This window comes from Homarus americanus, unplaced genomic scaffold (assembly GCF_018991925.1).
Source record: "Homarus americanus isolate GMGI-L3 unplaced genomic scaffold, GMGI_Hamer_2.0 scaffold28, whole genome shotgun sequence".
In the NCBI taxonomy this organism is placed as follows: Eukaryota; Metazoa; Arthropoda; class Malacostraca; order Decapoda; family Nephropidae; genus Homarus; species Homarus americanus.
This window is the reverse complement of record NW_024742238.1, coordinates 5,715,676-5,732,843: the sequence shown is the minus strand read 5'-3', so window position 1 is coordinate 5,732,843 and position 17,168 is coordinate 5,715,676. Positions and strand designations below refer to the sequence as shown.

Below are 17,168 nucleotides of genomic sequence, written 5' to 3'. Positions count from 1 at the left end.
TCTAGCAGATTAATCCAAAGAGGACCCTGGTCTGGGATCTGGCACCTTGTCCAATGCCCTATCATCCAAGGCCTTGCTCACTTTTCCCTTCCCCGTCAGCGACAGGCCATGTGCACCTGTTGTTTTTCAACAGTCTGGAACTAGCTTTGAGTAAGTCTAGCATTTTTTTTTGGGGGGGGGGGGAGTGGAAAGTTAAGTTTATTGTTTAAACACACTCAAATGTAATTGATCCAATTAAACAAATATGTTTGCTTGCGTTTTGATTAACAAATTTAAATAAATGTAATCTTGCTTGACTATTAATTTAGGCATTATTGAAGAGTCATCAGTATACACATGAAAATGCAGTAGTTCAATTTAAACTAAACCAAAAATCCAAAAGTTAAACCAAGCTTGATTGTATGCAGTAATTTGAGAGCAATAGGTCACATATAACTATAAACGTAAGGCAGTGTCGTAAAACATTCCTTGAGTTAATAATTTATACTGTACAGTACATTTACAAGGACCCTTCTACCAGAAGATCTATTTTTGGTACATATTTTAATTCGGATAGTTATTTAACAAGAGTCTACTCAGAGTAATATCGACGTTAAAGTAGTTCATATTTATTTATATATGCCTACAAAGCTATTTATAATTTATTTATAATCAAGAAAGTAAGTGTTGCTAGGACATTATTAGTGTGTCCTGGTTAACCTTGGATGTACCCCAGCGACCGACCCCGCGTCGTCTGCTGCTCGTGTCCGCAACTACTACAAAAGGCTTCAATGGAATTCTTTTACACATAACACTACAGTAGTCAGATTTATCTTTACTAATCAAAATAGGAATACAATTATGAATATATTTAATAGTATAAAGAGGATGTGAAAAACTAAATTCATAATAAGATATATATCGCAGGAAAAGGTGATTGTGGAGAGCAGGAGTTAGGACGGTGGCAACAGCTGATGGGTTGAGGTGCTGTGGCAGGGAGTCTGGGGACGTGATCAACTGTATTTGCTCTACTCTCATCGGCAAGATGTCACTCACGTGCTTTACTAAGTCAACAAGACCCTTTGAAGGCCAAAAACCTGGTACCAGTGGACTAAGGAAGGCTGTCAAAGTCTTTCAGCAGGTAAGCAATATAATGGGTATCATTTTCAGCGTTTGGCTCTTTTAAATCATCCACAATGTACACCATGAAGTAACCACTGCCATTCACATATCTATTCACAAGCTTATTATTCGTTGGTTCATTTTTCCACAAATGTTCTTTAGATAACAGTAAGTAATAAAAAGATATGACTGCACAGAACCTAATAGGCCCTGACCAAACCAAAAACCTACCGAATTTCCTAGCCTGAGCCCCCCGGACCGGTCCGACTAATTACCCAAATGTACCCAAATATAGCCGCAATGAAGTCAAATAATGGTCCTACATGAATAAATCGGACTGCTAATCACTTCTCGACTAGTATTTGGTGTCACAAAGTCACAAAAAATTGGTAAACTTAATTTAATCTGAGTTGTGTTAGGTTAGGTTAGGTACATGCACTTGATCTATTAACTCAGATTAAATTAAGTTTACCAATTTTTTGTGACTTCTTGACACCAAATACTAGTCGAGGTTAGGTTAGGTTAGGTTCGGTACATGCACTCGATCTATTAACTCAAATTAAATTACGTTTTCCAATTTTTTTTTACTTTGTGACACCAAATACTAGTCGAGAAGTGATTGGTAACCATTATTTGACTTCATTGCGGCTACATTTGGGTAATTAGTCAGACCCCCCTCCGGCATATTAAACAGAAAGAACTTATGGTAAGGAAATGTTTCGACATCCCCCTCTGCCCATTTTGCACGTCAAAACTGATATCTCACAAAACACATCCCTCTTACACTGATTGTATGTTTTCTGATGCAAAAAGAGTTTTTATCTTCACTAGATAAATTTTGTTGGGTTGCTGCTAAGGTCGGACCACTCTGCATTTTACCCATCTGTTATCCAGGCAGTTTGGGTGCATAACCTCCTGGCCCAAACAGTCCTGCTGGGGAAACTTTTTATTTAGAAGGTGGTCTGAGAGTGTAACTTAAACTAATCCCAAATAATATTATACCCTTCACACTTGGTCCAGGATTATGATACAGTGTTTTACTTGCCGTTAAAAACGTGATAATTTTCTCGCCACATTTTATAACAGTACACAATATGTGATGATGTACCTTGTTGAAAGTTATTTTAAATTGGCCTCCATATCTAGTAATGTTTCACTTTGATTCATGTTTAATGTGACACTTAATGTGAATTCTTTTCCACAGGAAAATTACACTGAAAACTTTGTACAATGTATCCTAAGTGCCATGGGTGGTTCCTTGACGGGCTGCACACTTGTGGTTGGTGGTGACGGCCGCTTCTTTGGAAAGGAAGCTGTGGATATTATCATCAAGATGTGTGCAGCAAATGGGGTATGTTTATAACAAGTGGTTCAGTTCATCCCAAATAAAGTAACTTGTATGAGAATCTGTTAGCACTAACTAATTACAGTACTATATTATCATAATTTCTAAGGAGCTGTACTTTTTGATGGGCCATTAGTTTTTGCCAAAACATGATGATAGTGAAGAAATTAATGACAATAAAGATGGTGGAAATGATTGTCATAATGTTAGTGAAGAAGCGGCTGGAAAGGAAGTGGCTCGTTGAAAAGTAAGTGATGGAGAGGAAATGCTTGATAGCCAACAACAACAAGTAAGAGACAGGAAATGGAGAAGGTACAAAGGTGAAGTAAGGAATTTAACATAACTCTGGTATTACACCAGAGTTAACCATGGTACCCTGGTCTACTGCAGCACCTCAGTTGAGAATCCTTGGTCTATAGTAAGGTTATATGTTGGAAACTGCCATAAATCTCTTGTAAGTAGGTGAAGGTAGAATAGAAAAGCAGAGGAGGGTCTCCCCACCCCCAACTCTCTTGGTGTCATTGCCAGCTGTGTACTTTACTGTATAGATGTAGAAACATGAAGCAACATAAAAAAAACATGAAAAAAACTTTTTCTTGGGAAAGGACAAGTCAGTGGATTTATGATCATACTTTTCATGCTAACTCAGAGCTACCATTGGTACCTCAGTGGATTACATTTTTGTAACTGATGAATTGAACTCTCAAAATCTAGTGATCATTATCTTCATTAACATTTTACACCCATTTTCCGTGCTTGTGCGACCAGTTCACCACCACAAACTTAGGTACATCATACGTGGACACTGCCTAAGTTCACCAGCTCAGAAACTACAGCAGAGACTAGGGGATGGACACAGCTCTGGTGACCTGGTTGCCATCAGGCATGTTGAAGTAATGCTTGAAACGTATTTTGAAATAATTTATTTAATTCGTAGGTGCGGAAAGTGATTGTAGGTCACGATGGCATCCTGTCAACACCATGTGTGTCTTGTGTGATCCGGAAATACAAAACTGCTGGTGGTATTGTCCTTACTGCCAGCCACAACCCAGGTGGACCAAATGCTGACTTTGGCATTAAGTTTAATATCTCTAATGGAGGTAAGATTTTCAGAAAAATTTAAATAAGTATCATGGAACTACAGTATTAGTTAAGTTGGACATGATGTCTTTCATATGCTGTACAGTGGTCTAGGTTTGTTTCTGTACTTTGAGGTTGCTTCTGTCTCACTTTACTCAAATAGGAATATAAATTTCTATGAGAAGACTCTGACAAAATAAAGTTCAAGCGTGATCACAAAAAGTAGTGAATATAAATAAATATAATTCTATTCTCAGGTCCTGCTCCGGATGGTGTCACCAATGCTATATATGATCTCAGCAAACACATTGTGGAGTACAGAATATGTCCTGAAGTCAAGTGCAATATTTCTGTAATTGGAAAGCAAGAGTATGTGGTAAGGATCTTAATTTCATATTCAGTATACTTGTTGTTCAGGTGATGACAATCAGAGCTAAGTTGATAAGTGCCATAGAAAATTTTACTCTAGCTTTTGACAAATGTTATGTACAGTAGATTGTGCAGCTCGTAAGGTGCAGTTTATGTAGTGAATGAATTGATACAAAATTTAACAGGAAAACAGGACTCAGCTTACAGAGGTGAGTTAACATTTGAACACACAAGTGAACTGACAGAGAAACACGCATGATTTGGCAGTGGAAATGATAATGAACATTTAATAATTTACCATAATAACAAGACTAGGCCCTGCAGGTTCTTCCATGAAATACTTCAGGTATTAAGTATTGCAACATACATTTGTTATAAGATTTTTACCTGTCTTGCAATCTTATACTGGAGACTTTGGTATGTTGGTTTAAGTTACTTTAGTGCACCTTCTCTCCACACAGTCCAGTCCTTTAATAGTATCCCTAATGCTTAGCCTCAGATGCAGTATATACTGAATCCTCATTCTCGCTATATTGTACTGTACACTATTATGTACCTGTATATGATATTGCACATTTAGGTATTAAAAAGGCCATCAGATATACTTTTAATCTATTGCTTCTTCGAGTGTTGGAGAACCTCTGTGAACAGTGGAAGAGGTCATGCCATTTCTCCCAACATGTCATTTGAATTAATTTTTTTTTATTGCTTTCTCACTATTTCATACTTGAATGGAATGGCCAAATTATATATTGTATACAGATCTACATATTTAGTAAAATAGAATAATGTGAGTACAGTAAAGTCTTTGTTGAATACACTCCCAGCATCCACACCATAGTTTTCTTATCTTTAACAGCAGTCTGTGAAAATTATCACCAGAATACCAGCCAGTTATACTTATACCTGTATACTGTTTTGCCAGGAGGTCCAGTATCCCAGGATAACTTTATTTTCTTGGATTTTTTGAGAATAGATTAATTTTAACCAGGGTTAATAAGAATGTTAAAGTGGAGATGTTTTTCCGTAGGATATTTGTGGTGCAATGAAATAAAATTTGTCACTGGTTTCTTGTTATAGGTTGACTCTCGGCCATTTACGGTGGAGGTGATTGATTCTGTTAATGACTACGTGGAATACATGAAGGAGATATTTGACTTCGGCATCATTAAAGACCTTATTCGTGGAGCCTCAGGAACGCCTCTCAAAGTTCTTATCAATGCAATGCATGGAGGTACAGTTTCTTTTGTAAAAGTTTGTTATTTTGGTTAATGTTATCACTTCAGTGCTGTTGGTTGTGAGACACCCCTTGCTTAATCACCATAAATATTTATAATACATTGAACGTAAGAACAAATAACTAGAATGAGGTGTTAAATATTTAGAATATTCAGATAAGATTCATGAAGAATTAGGAGAAGTATTAGAAATGATGAATGCATTAAGGTGGTGTTCTTTTTTAACTTAAAAGAAAAATTTAATGTTTTTCATAATTTGAAGGATTTTGAATGATCATTTACTGCCTGAAAAGAAATGTGAATGACTAGTCAGTGTTATTTATGCTTCTGTTTTAGTGACTGGACCGTATGTTCGCCGCATCTTCTTGGAAGAACTTGGAGCCAGCGCTGATAGTGCTGTCAATATTGAACCTTTGGAAGACTTTGGAGGCAAGTTATTATCTTTTTCCATGATATCTAACAAAACTGTTGTGATGTACTGTATTCTGAAGTGCCTTGACCTGTATGGCTGCACCCACACATGTAGCTGTACAATGTATACGCATGTAGAGTTTCTGTCAATCAAAGGTGTAAAGCATTGTAAGATTTTCAGTGAACCCAAAGTTATGTTATTTCTCCATTTATTGTGATAACTAAAAAAAAATTTGCATTGGGAGAATTTGATGTATGGGTTTGGTTGTCATGTAAGTGAGGAAAACAGGATCATAGTTGAAAATATTAGTGAAAGAAATGATTGACAGTATGAAGCAAGATTGACTGATGTAAGTAAAAAAGTACAGTATAGAAAATCTGTAAATCATTGTTTGTAGAATATACAGTAGTACATAGTGTTACTCTTTGTAGGTCACCACCCAGACCCCAACTTGACATATGCAGCTGACCTGGTTAAGGCCCTCAAGGAAGGAGAGTATGGCTTTGGTGCAGCCTTTGATGGAGATGGAGTAAGTCATTTTCCTTTGTGAAAAGGTTTTGCAGTTTTAAGTAATTTTAAATTTTTTCTCTCAATATATTCAAACTTACAAAAATACTATTACATAGTTAAGATTTATAATTTATAAACTTTTTTAAGATTACTCAGTTTCTTGCCATTTAAAAATGAAAAAAATCTTACACCATGATTCTAAAGGCCATCACAGCCAGGAATGGATGGCAGGGGCCAAGGAATAGTTCAGCAGCTCATTTAGTGTTCTGCTCAGTGAACCTGAATATGATTTACATGTGTATCAGGGTAACAACTGCAAAATTGGTAGGAGGTGCACCAACAAGTATAAACCCTGGGTGCCATCAGTGTAGAAACATGTGTTTTAAAAGCATTGTTAACTCTTATTAAACATTACCGAGTACAGTACTTCAACATCACTAGAGTCCTCTGCAAAACTTGTTGGATTTAAATTGATCACAACTTTGTTTAAGAAAGAACCTGATCTCCGCCTCTACCTTCCATAAGAGGAGACTTGACTACCTAATAGTTCCCCAGTCCCTTTATTCATTCCCAAGAGTAGTAGTAGTTGTACAGTACTATTGTAATTATATTTCCACAACTTTTAGGATTCTTATGTTAATAAACACTGCAGCATCTAGCTGGCTCTCGGCTGTAAATTATAAATATTTGACCATGCAATTAAAAAAGGTAGTAATAGAAGTAACATGCAAATTTTTATAATACTGTACTGTATAATACTATGGAAAATAATTCATTGTCCTTCGTACAGAAAATTGCAATTCCCTGAAAATTTTTATACCAAACAATTGCTTCAAAATTAAATATCTTCAATAATATTCATCTATTCACACATTCTACTTAGTTAAATCTTTTTGCTCACTGTCTTATCAAGCCACCTTTATTTAACCATGTTTTATTATGCAGATATTATTATCATTTGTATTCAAACTACTGTATGTACGTACTACTAACATGTACCTTCTTAAATCCATATGGCATTTAATTCATTTTCATCTGCACAAAATTTTCTTTAATGCATTTCTAACTTTATGTTTTCTCTATGCTTACTGTACATAACTTGACATTACAACATTAACTGATTCTTTTAACAAAATTAGTCACATATATTGTTATGAACAGTCTTTAAAAACAATGAAATTACAGTGGTCCCTCGGTTAACGAGCGCCTCGGTTAACGAGTTGCCTTCCATAAGATTCTTAACTTCAGTTAACGAGCAATCCCTCAATTAACGAGTTTCTTACGAGCCGACCTGAACATGTTTTCGCTTGCATTTGGCGGTCCACCAGCTGTAGTATTAGTCCGCCAATACAGTAATCAGTTCTAGGGCTTAAATTCCTTACCAAATATCAAGAAGTTTATACTATTCAATAATTTTAAAAGTTTAATATTAAATTTTTTAGTCACTTTAACAATTATTGAACATAATTGAAGGTAATGAAACTAGTTTTATGCGCGCCATCCAGCCTCTCAACACACCATACAGGCGTCAGTCTGTGTCTTTTCAGTGGAGGTAACATCTTGCTTGAGAGACTCATCAACTAAATGATTTTTTCTGTGTTTGCAAGCAAATTATTGGTCATTTTGAAATTTATTTTACATATTGACAATATACATTGCAGTGCAGTGTTGATTTAAAGAAAATAATCTTGAATTACACCAAGAGAACTAAAATTTTATGGGTGAAATGGTGCCATGGGGTGACTTCTCTTCCACCCCAATGCCTTCTCTTCTCCCTTCTCCTCCACCCCCATTCTAATTCCCATCATCATCATCCAGGAGCTTTCTACATACACACCTCAAAGTAAGTGTACTTTTCTACATTTTTTGTTGAATTTAGGCAATTTGTGGTGCGCTGGAACCAATTACCCAAAAGCCCATTGAAACAATGGTTTCGGTTCACGAGTTTTCGGTTAACAAGCAACCTTCTAGAACGGATTGTGCTCGTTAACCGAGGGACCACTGTAGTTATAGTTTGTGTGATCAGTGAATATCTTAGAGCTTCGGTGTTTGCAAATTTCATGTTACTCTTTTGCACAGGACCGCAACATGATCCTGGGCCACAAGGCTTTCTTCGTGACTCCCTCAGACTCGGTAGCAGTTATTGCAGACAACACTGACTATATTCCTTACTTCAAAAAGCATGGTGTAAAAGGATTGGCTCGCAGTATGCCCACAGGCTGTGCTATTGACAGGTAATGAAGCATCTTCATATTATGTCACAAATATTCTGTACGAGGTTTTGTTTTCTTCGCTCTTGGATTTTTTAATATTTTTTTAATTATTTATTTACTGTCCTTTTATATACAGTAATAATTATTACAGTTATTATTATTAAGTAAAGTGCTTGACTATGATTCTAAATATTTGTAATAACTTTATGTGATTACTTCATCTTATGTAGCTAAGAATTGATTAATTAGAAAGATTGGTTGATAACTTCTCATCATATTTTTAAATCATTGATTTGAAATGAGGGTTTGTTATTGGAGACGAAGATATTTAAGGTATTTCTTCTCAGGGTTGCTGAGAAGAAGGGGATGGAGGTGTTTGAAGTTCCAACTGGCTGGAAATATTTTGGAAACCTGATGGATGCTGATCGACTCTCCATCTGTGGTGAGGAGAGCTTTGGGTGAGTAACAAGTTTACTATTGTATTTGGTATACGTATAAGCAATCATGTACGACAAGTTCGGATTTCTCATTTTGTTAAATTTTTATTGTTTTAGTCTTGAGGATGTATTGATATTAAGGATTGTGAAACTTAAGGAATCCTTATTGAATATATATATGAACAGATTTGGCATTTTCTTTTAGAACTGGAAGTGACCACATTCGTGAGAAAGACGGCATATGGGCAGTGCTGGCATGGTTATCCATTTTAGCTGGTCGCAAAATGTCTGTAGAACAGGTCCTGCTGAGTCATTGGGACACATATGGCAGAAACTTCTTCACCAGGTACAGCAAGTATAATGTTTATACCTCTATATATATATATATATATATATATATATATATATATATATATATATATATATATATATATATATATATATATATATATATATATATATATATATATATATATATATATATATATATATATAATTAACTACAGGGGAACTTACACATAAATTCCATCTATTTTTTAAACCAAGAGGACATTACCTTTACATGTCTTCAGGAACTACCTTAAGCATATTAAATCTATTGAATTAAGGAAGAGTTGTTTCTTGTGCATCAGGTAACATGCCTGGTGCTGTACTTCTTTTAAGGAACAATGTTTGGAATTTGTTTATTGTAACAAGTGTTGATCACTTGAACATCATCATTATTGATTTTACATTTAACTGAATAACTCCTTGTTTCTGTCAGCTGTGTCGTTTGATGATACCTAGCCTGCAGCTCTCCTGGTTCTGATGTCTAATTTAATGCTCAGTTGCTGTTGTACTACCTGAAGTTTACATTGCTTCCATGATAGTTTTCATTCAGCTTTAGTTTCTGTGCACCATTTATCATGATGCTTCTCTGGCATATTGCTCTTGGGTAGAGGAAGGTCTCTGCTGAAACTGGTCCAAGGGTTAAAAGTTAACTTCTTGTGCTAACCAGAGAACCAGAGTATCACTTGCTGTTATAATTTATATATGGGAATTGTAATTTTATCAAAACAGATCTTTTTGAGTATACTTATAAATATGTTTTGTACATTACTTTCTCTTTGCAGATATGATTATGAGAACTGTGAGAGTGAACCTTGTAATAAAATGATGGCTGTCTTGGATGCCATGGGTAGTGACAAATCCATGGCAGGGAAAAAACTCTCTTATGGAGATAAGACTTACACTATTGCCAAGATTGATAATTTTGAGTACCGGGATCCCATTGATGGTACTGTGGCAAAGAATCAGGTTAGATACTTGTGGCAGTTTATCAAACTTGTTCCTTTTGTTTGGGAATGAGGCTGAACGTTTATATTCATAGCTATATATTGAATATGATGATACAACTCTTTATCACTTTCATATTTATAGAGTCGGTAAACATTTTTAATCCCTTTGTAATATTTTTACAGGGCGTTCGCATATTAATGAGTGATGGGTCACGTGTTGTGTTCCGGCTGAGTGGCACTGGCAGTTCAGGTGCCACGGTCCGTTTGTATATCGAGAGCTACGAGTCAAATTCCTCTACTTTTACAAAGAATGCACAGGTTAGTGGGAAGTGTATTTGATGACTTTAATGTTTTGACCTTTGTTATAATGTTAGAACAGGTGTAGGGATGGATGAGGTAAAGTAACTGAGGGAGTTTTGAAGTGGCCTCCAGTTTAAAACAGTGACAAGGAGACTAGAGAGTTAAGTGAAGTGAGCTTATGAGCCTCAAGTTAAGTGTACTTCAGGAGGACATAAACTTTAAAAGAATTTGGCTTGGGTGTTTATTAGTATGACTGAATGTGCTGGTAGTCTCTCATTGATTATACAGGTACTCCTCGACTTATGACCACCCGGACATACGACCGCCGCAGTCGTATAAAATATTTTTAAAATTACGTATTTTTGAGTCCCGACGTTAGTGATTGCACTGTGTACTGACAAAATTTTCGTTTGTAATTCCCTTTAAAATGGCTGGCAAGCGTAAAAGTGAGAGTTCTCGTGGTGCTGAGAAAAAAAAGAGACACCCATTTTAGATTTTCTATGTATTATTTTAGCATTTTCGACTTACAACCTGGTCGTCGGTTCCTAACCCCGTCGTAAGTTGAGGACTGACCGTACTGAATTTTGTTTTCTTAGTGAAAAATTTAATAGTGTGTTAATTTACTGGAGAGTTAGTAGATAACATTTGCAAATTTTATTTCTTTGTACTCTATTTTCAGGAAGTCTTGAAGCCTCTGGTTGAAATTGCTCTCCAGTTATCCAAGCTTACAGAATTCACTGGACGCACCCTGCCCACCGTAATCACCTAGATACTTTGTGACAATTTGGCCCTGGGAAAAAAAACCTCCTCAGTGAATCCACAGTATTTGAAAGTATGAATCTTAAGCTGCTGATGACATAAGATATCATACTGAAGAAGAATAAAATGCAATTAAGGTGGATAGTGAAAAACTGTCAATTATTATACTGTACACCGTTTATATTTTTGTTGTTCAAATTTTGCATCATATTGGATTCCTAGTTTTGTATTTTGGGCTTCCTTACCAAATAAACCATTTATTATTTCTAGGTTCATCACTGTGGCTGTGGAGGAATAAGTGACAGTAGACTTTGGCAACAGAGGTCAATAATCTATCTTGGTATCCAGGACAGTTAAAAGAAAACTCAGTCACACAATTAAGGATACAATCTTCAATAAAATATTAGATATTGTACAAACCAAAACTTGATCTGTTACAAATGTTGAAATTATATTAAGGTTTATCATATAATGTAAAAAAAAATTACCAAAGAACTATTACAATTTTATATTTTGGGCTTCCTATACTGCACTATATCCAGCCAGTGTGAACTGCTAGTCATACAAAACTGCCGACTGTAGTCATGAGAAACATTGTGATATGCAATAAAAGTTTAATGTTTTATAATTAAACATACTTAAAAAAATTATTTGAGAGATAGGTGTGGAAGATTGGGTATGTATTCAGTACGAGTGTATGACAAAATACTTTCAAGATTTGTCTAAAATATGTTTTTGTTAAAAAGTCTTGAATGTAATTTTAATCTATTACCTAATTTATTATTCAACTTATTATACTGTATATCTTTAAAAAAGGTCGGCTTCATCCTTTCATTAGTACAGGACAGGGAAAAAAATTAATTTAATATTTCCTGACAAGGGTGACTGAGAATAACTCATTGATTGTATTAGGGAGCACTTGATAAAACATGTCTTACATATGTCAGTCAGGTCAGGAATTTGGCTGACTAAACTTAATTAAAAAAAATTGGTATTTTATTCTCCCAGTCATGAAAGATTCTGATACTGTATGAGTATTAAGTTTATTGTTGTCAAAATGGATCTAACTATATTTTTTCTAGGTGTACTCTACTGTACATCTGAAAAATATTCACAATTTTCAGTATCAAACATATTTTATTACTATTTTAGTTTAACATTTTAGCCATGTTCTCCACTTATACTGTACTGTATTATATACTTTAAGTGACCATGACATGTTGGATACCACACTAGTTTCCTGATCAGTAAGGTAGAACATCATTTGGTTCTGTGATATTTCTCGGGTCATTATGGTAAACCATCTGGTGGTAACTCGGACAAGAAGTTATGCCAAGGGTTCAGCATTTCTTATTTCACCTAGACCCTCGCCGTAAGAAAGATTTTATTTTTTCTTTCAGCAATGATTCCAGCCCCCATGTTAACCAATTTTTCATGCATGGTCCTGAAATTTCAAAAACTTTTGTTACTGATCCTTTCAGGTGTACACATTATATTGGGTACCAAAGTAAGCTTCCTTGAAAATTTTAGAGAAGTTTTCTGAACAGTGAGAAATCATACTGAATATTTGTTTTTTGATGACAAAAGATGAAGCAAATATTCATTCACCATAATGCTTTGGCTACCATTGGCCTTCATAAAAAAAAAGGTCATCCATTAGCATAGCTAGGGGGGGGCGGTCCGCCCCGGGCGGCACACACACTAGCTACGCCACTGAGGTCATCCAACTGTTTTTGTGTTGTGCCTACTTGTGTTGCTGCTACTAAAGAGTTACTAGGGCAGGTATGTTCCCAAACACTGGTACACACTCATTGCTGTGCCTCTGCTGCTGGCAGTATTTTGTAGCAATAAAATGTTGAATATTTTTAGAATATGTTTTGGCATGCTGTACAGTATAGGTTTTTTGTTTCCCAAAGAATGAAGGCTTAAAATGTGCATTCTCATACATTTGGTTGTGGATATGGAAGGCAAGTTTTATTAGAAGTAGTAGTAATACTGTACAGTATATTGAAGTGATAACCATGGTAACCTGAGATATTCTTATTACCACCATGCTATTGTACTATTCCAGATGATATTAAATGTTACATAATACTAACTTGAGATAAATGTATAAAGTACTGTAATTACTACAGTATACATTTATCTCAAGGAAGTGTTATGTAACACTTTCAATTCAATTCAATACTGTTCTTGTGATTACTGTCAATATTTTGTAGCAAATATTACCCCTCTACAGGTTTCTTTTAGGTGCCTAGTCAGTTATGTTAATATTCAGCCTATCCTGTTTTAAATGCAAGGATATGGCCATAGTTTGTAACTGCTTGTAGAACCCTGTGTCTCAGGTGCACCAAGTCATAATTGACCGAAGATTTCAACAGTAATACTTAACATTCTTTTGCTTTTGGTTACTTTTTGTCATTTTGTGTTCATATTAGTTTCACAATATCGATCATTGAACATATAAGAGGAAATGTCAGCTTGTGTTTGAGAGACAGTTACTGTACATGGGCCAGGTAGGTACAGAAATATTAGCAATGTTACAAAACAAGTCATTAGTGCATCTAGATCGTTCTATACTACATCTTACTTTTATTAGTATTTGATAAACTGAGGGAGGACAATTTGTTTATATTGTCCATGTATGTTAAAGTATTTTAGAGCCTATATTTTTTTTTGTGACATTCCTTTTTGATAATGCTTAGTTCTCTTCGTGCTTAGTCTAAGTATTGGAACGAAACAGCAGCACCTAACATTGACACATGTTGAGGTACATTCAAGAGCTTGTGCCTGACCAGTACTTGCCAGTGGTGAGATGTTAGAAAGTCAGCAACTCTTCCAAATGGCCAGTGATAAATGTTAAAGGTAAGTGAGAAAAGTCCACTATAAAGAGGTTTTTTTATTTTTTAAAGAAATATGAGAGAAAATGGTTACTAAATTTTTTTTTTAAATTACCGTGTCATTTACTTCTTAAATTGAAGCATAAATACAGTGATATGACTAAACTACTATTAAAGTACAATAGTGGCGTAGTAGCTAAACTGAAGACGGGGGGGGGAAAAACAAAGTAATTCCATATCCATACAATTACCGACATGACCGAAAATTCTCCGGTCCTTTTTTTTTTTTTTTTAAATACCAAAACTACTGAATATCCTATTGTTTAGAACCTAACCTAACATAATTTAACCAAATGTAACTAAAACAAAAGCTAACCAAACGAAACTAAACCTAATAAAAATTAAACTAGCATAATATAATCACACCTAACCTAACAACCAAACGAGTTGAACTTCACTTAACCTCGAGCGAGTTTAGTTGAGCTATTTGTCAGCATATTAACATAAAAGTTTAGGTCAAGATTGTTTAATGATATACGTGAAATAAATTGTGTCTTTATTCCCAGTTATAATACAGTATATCCTTTCTCATTACCCCCACCCCTTTCCTGCCCCCGTATCACATGAGGCAGGTGGTGTGATAGCAACAAGGACATCTACTCTTTTGTTATTCATGTTCTTGTCTTTGTCGAGGCCATATAAATGAGAATAGTGTATTCTGTTGTGAAAGCCGGATACTGATTATGAATTCTATGTGTGTGTGTTATGCTCGTGTGTAAGTATGAGTGTATGCGTAATTGCGTATGTATGTGTGTGTACGTGTATATCTATGTGTGTGTGTATGCCTTCTACCGTCGTTAAACTTGTGACTCAGGCTGATGGTGCCATAAAGAGAAGACCGGAAAAATCACATTGTACACCCGTCTCTCACATAAACAATTGAGAGTCGTCCTAAGATGTCGTGCAGTATTGAGATGAGGTTTTGATAGAATATTCTCAGTTCACAGCTTCAAGTGAGGTTTAGTCAAACTTTGTGTGGTATATGTGAAAAGTAACCCTCCCAGCTTACTTAACTGGTGATTAAACACCTTATCGCTATTTGAGGGAGTTCGGTAAGGTAAGTGTTATGATGGTTAGTCTTAAGGTGAAAATAAGCTGGGATGCCTAATTTACACGTGATCGTTTTCAGTTTGTCCTCGTCTCATGATGTTTGGAGGTGGAAGTCTACCACTTGTGTACAGACATTTGTAAATAACCTTGCTGATTTTTCCCTGGAATAAGTTTATAAATAAGTAATGCTTTTTATCTCATCTCGTGTTTACAGCTGCAGACGGGTGTGTAAACAACCTGTGGGTGGAGTATACTGCATGGTAGCATCCAGCCGGGGGGTGCAGTAACCCGCAAGATGCTGAGCGTTAGGAAACTGCACCCCCACCTTCCCAACTCTGCGTCATAGCAGGAAAACACTTGTGTGCTTGACAAAAAAAAAAGGTGAAAATTATCTCGGGATCATTCAACTCCCTCCTCTTCCGTTCCATGCCCGGGGAGGCTAAGGTAACATCCACGCCCCCATTGAGTGCGTTTCCCTCTCCACGCCTTTGTCTCCCCAAGCGTCACAGCACGACGACGACGGCGTATTCCTCCATGCCCTGGACGTACCCCGAGCACCACGGGAATGACTAGGATGTTGCTCAAGACAAAAGAGCTACCAAAATGGCACCGGGTATAGAGCCAACACGCAAAGAGAAGGCTGCCGCTCACCGCCCTGCATACCCTGCCACCGAGAACACCACCATGAACAGCATCTTGTACACGTCTTTGTAGCCTTTTTCGTATTTTTAGGGATGTTATTAATAAAACACTCATTATTCTAAGTGTTAGGAAGAGAGTTTCAAGGAGGAACATCAACGAAGGAAGTGAAGTAATATGACCAGAAGGAGTGCTGCCCTCTGCACACCTTCACTGGAATCTGAGGACTGGAATACTGCGCTGTCAGACGGAAGACACAGTCCTGGAAATAGATTTGATTTAAGTTTGAGTCTCATTATACGCAATGTTTTCTATTGTACTATAGGTGTGAATTATTCTGAGTGTACTAAAAACTGTTAAAGTAATTCTCAATAAGTATTCGTCGATTTTATTCATTACACGAGATTAATAGTACGATAAGTTCAGTTGAAGTGTCAAGTTCATCTGGCAGGTATCCGACAGTTGATAGTTTCCCTGTGGTGGAAGAAGGGTCGTACAGCAGTGCCCCAGTCATCACCGATATGCAGTTGGTGAAAAAGATGTGCTAGCCATAGTTCCTTGCCAAGCTTCAACAAGTGCTAGTCAGCCCCGTGTGTACTGTCTAAGTGTTGACAATGTTGGTATCGCGGATGGTGATGGTAGTGGCGTTGGCGCCCTACCTGGTATGGGCACAGCTCGGCGCTTCACCTGAGAACTCTACCGTGGAGAATTGTGAATGTTCGCCGGCGTGTGAGGGAGGCGTGGGTGGCGGTGGGTGCCGTGGGCGTGTGATGGCGCGGGAGGATTGTCCCTGCTGTCGTGTGTGTGCCCAACAGGCGGGCGACCCCTGCTCCCTCCCCTCCCTCCCCTGCGACAAGGAGTTCGGCCTCGTCTGCTCCCCCGAGGGCGTCTGTCAAGGTAAGTGTCACCCTTCTGTCCTTCCCTCCTCCTCCTTCCCTCCTGCTGGTTGCTCCCCCTTCCTCTCTCCCCTTACTCCAGGCTGACTACCCTCTCTCCGCCCCTCATGTAGGCTCACTTTTCTCCTGTCCAATAACTGTAATCAATATCACTAACAAAATCAAGACAACACAGTCGATCACTCGCAGTTCGACAGTCACGTTAAGTTTGGTGCTTAACATCACGATATATTTTCTGATATCGCGGTAATTATTTGTTTTCAGTTTACTCTCATTATTTTCGTCAGACTAAGATGATGATAATTGTTAAGGTGTAGAAGATAATACAGGGAAATATTATCTAGCTCAATAACCCTTCCAAATATTATTAATCGTAATAAAAAGATCGCTGTAAAAAAAGTATTGTAAGAACAGTTATAATGTAGACAATAACAATGAATAGAGATGTATGATAATAGTGATGATGATAACGATAACAATACTACAATAATGATTTTAACAACAATATATTAATGGAATGATAATACAAATAATGATAATGATAGCGTTGATAATACTGTACATAGTAATGCAGTAATAACGTATTAACAGTAACACATGTTAATAGAATCCGTATATAGGTGCAACAGATGTACTTAGTAT

At 36.5% G+C, this 17,168-nt stretch overlaps 2 protein-coding genes across 4 annotated transcripts in view; both read left to right on the top strand.

Moving 5' to 3' along the window:
* Positions 1–925: 925 nt before the first annotated feature.
* On the top strand, positions 926–12,905 carry LOC121876585 (phosphoglucomutase-1-like). Of its 3 annotated transcripts, none has more exons than XR_006090779.1 (14): positions 926–1,120; positions 2,306–2,452; positions 3,384–3,546; positions 3,784–3,902; positions 4,976–5,129; positions 5,470–5,562; positions 5,977–6,074; positions 8,135–8,289; positions 8,616–8,726; positions 8,911–9,051; positions 9,818–10,001; positions 10,166–10,300; positions 10,962–11,114; positions 11,312–12,905. XR_006090779.1 is itself a non-coding variant. In XM_042381790.1 (13 exons), the coding sequence occupies exons 1-13, from the start codon at positions 1,025–1,027 to the stop codon at positions 11,049–11,051; spliced, it is 1,686 nt and encodes a 561-aa protein (XP_042237724.1). In that variant the 5' UTR covers positions 926–1,024; the 3' UTR covers positions 11,052–12,905. The 3 variants fall into 3 exon arrangements, 1 of the variants encoding a protein (XP_042237724.1); XR_006090778.1 differs by having other exon boundaries at positions 10,962–11,178; XM_042381790.1 differs by having other exon boundaries at positions 10,962–12,905.
* Positions 12,906–16,091: 3,186 nt separating this feature from the next.
* The window catches only part of LOC121876666, a 131,209-nt gene continuing 130,132 nt past the window's right edge, over positions 16,092–17,168 (top strand). Inside the window, 1 exon segment of the mRNA XM_042382004.1 lies at positions 16,092–16,527. Within this exon segment, the coding sequence (XP_042237938.1) occupies positions 16,260–16,527 (268 nt within the window). The 5' untranslated portion in view covers positions 16,092–16,259.

Coding starts and splice junctions, on each gene's coding strand:
- LOC121876585 (XM_042381790.1), top strand. CDS start 1,025: ATGTCACTCACGTGCTTTACTAAGTCAACAAGACCCTTTGAAGGCCAA. Junction 3,547..3,783: donor GTTTAATATCTCTAATGGAG/GTAAGATTTTCA, acceptor TTCTATTCTCAG/GTCCTGCTCCGGATGGTGTC. Junction 5,563..5,976: donor ACCTTTGGAAGACTTTGGAG/GCAAGTTATTAT, acceptor TACTCTTTGTAG/GTCACCACCCAGACCCCAAC.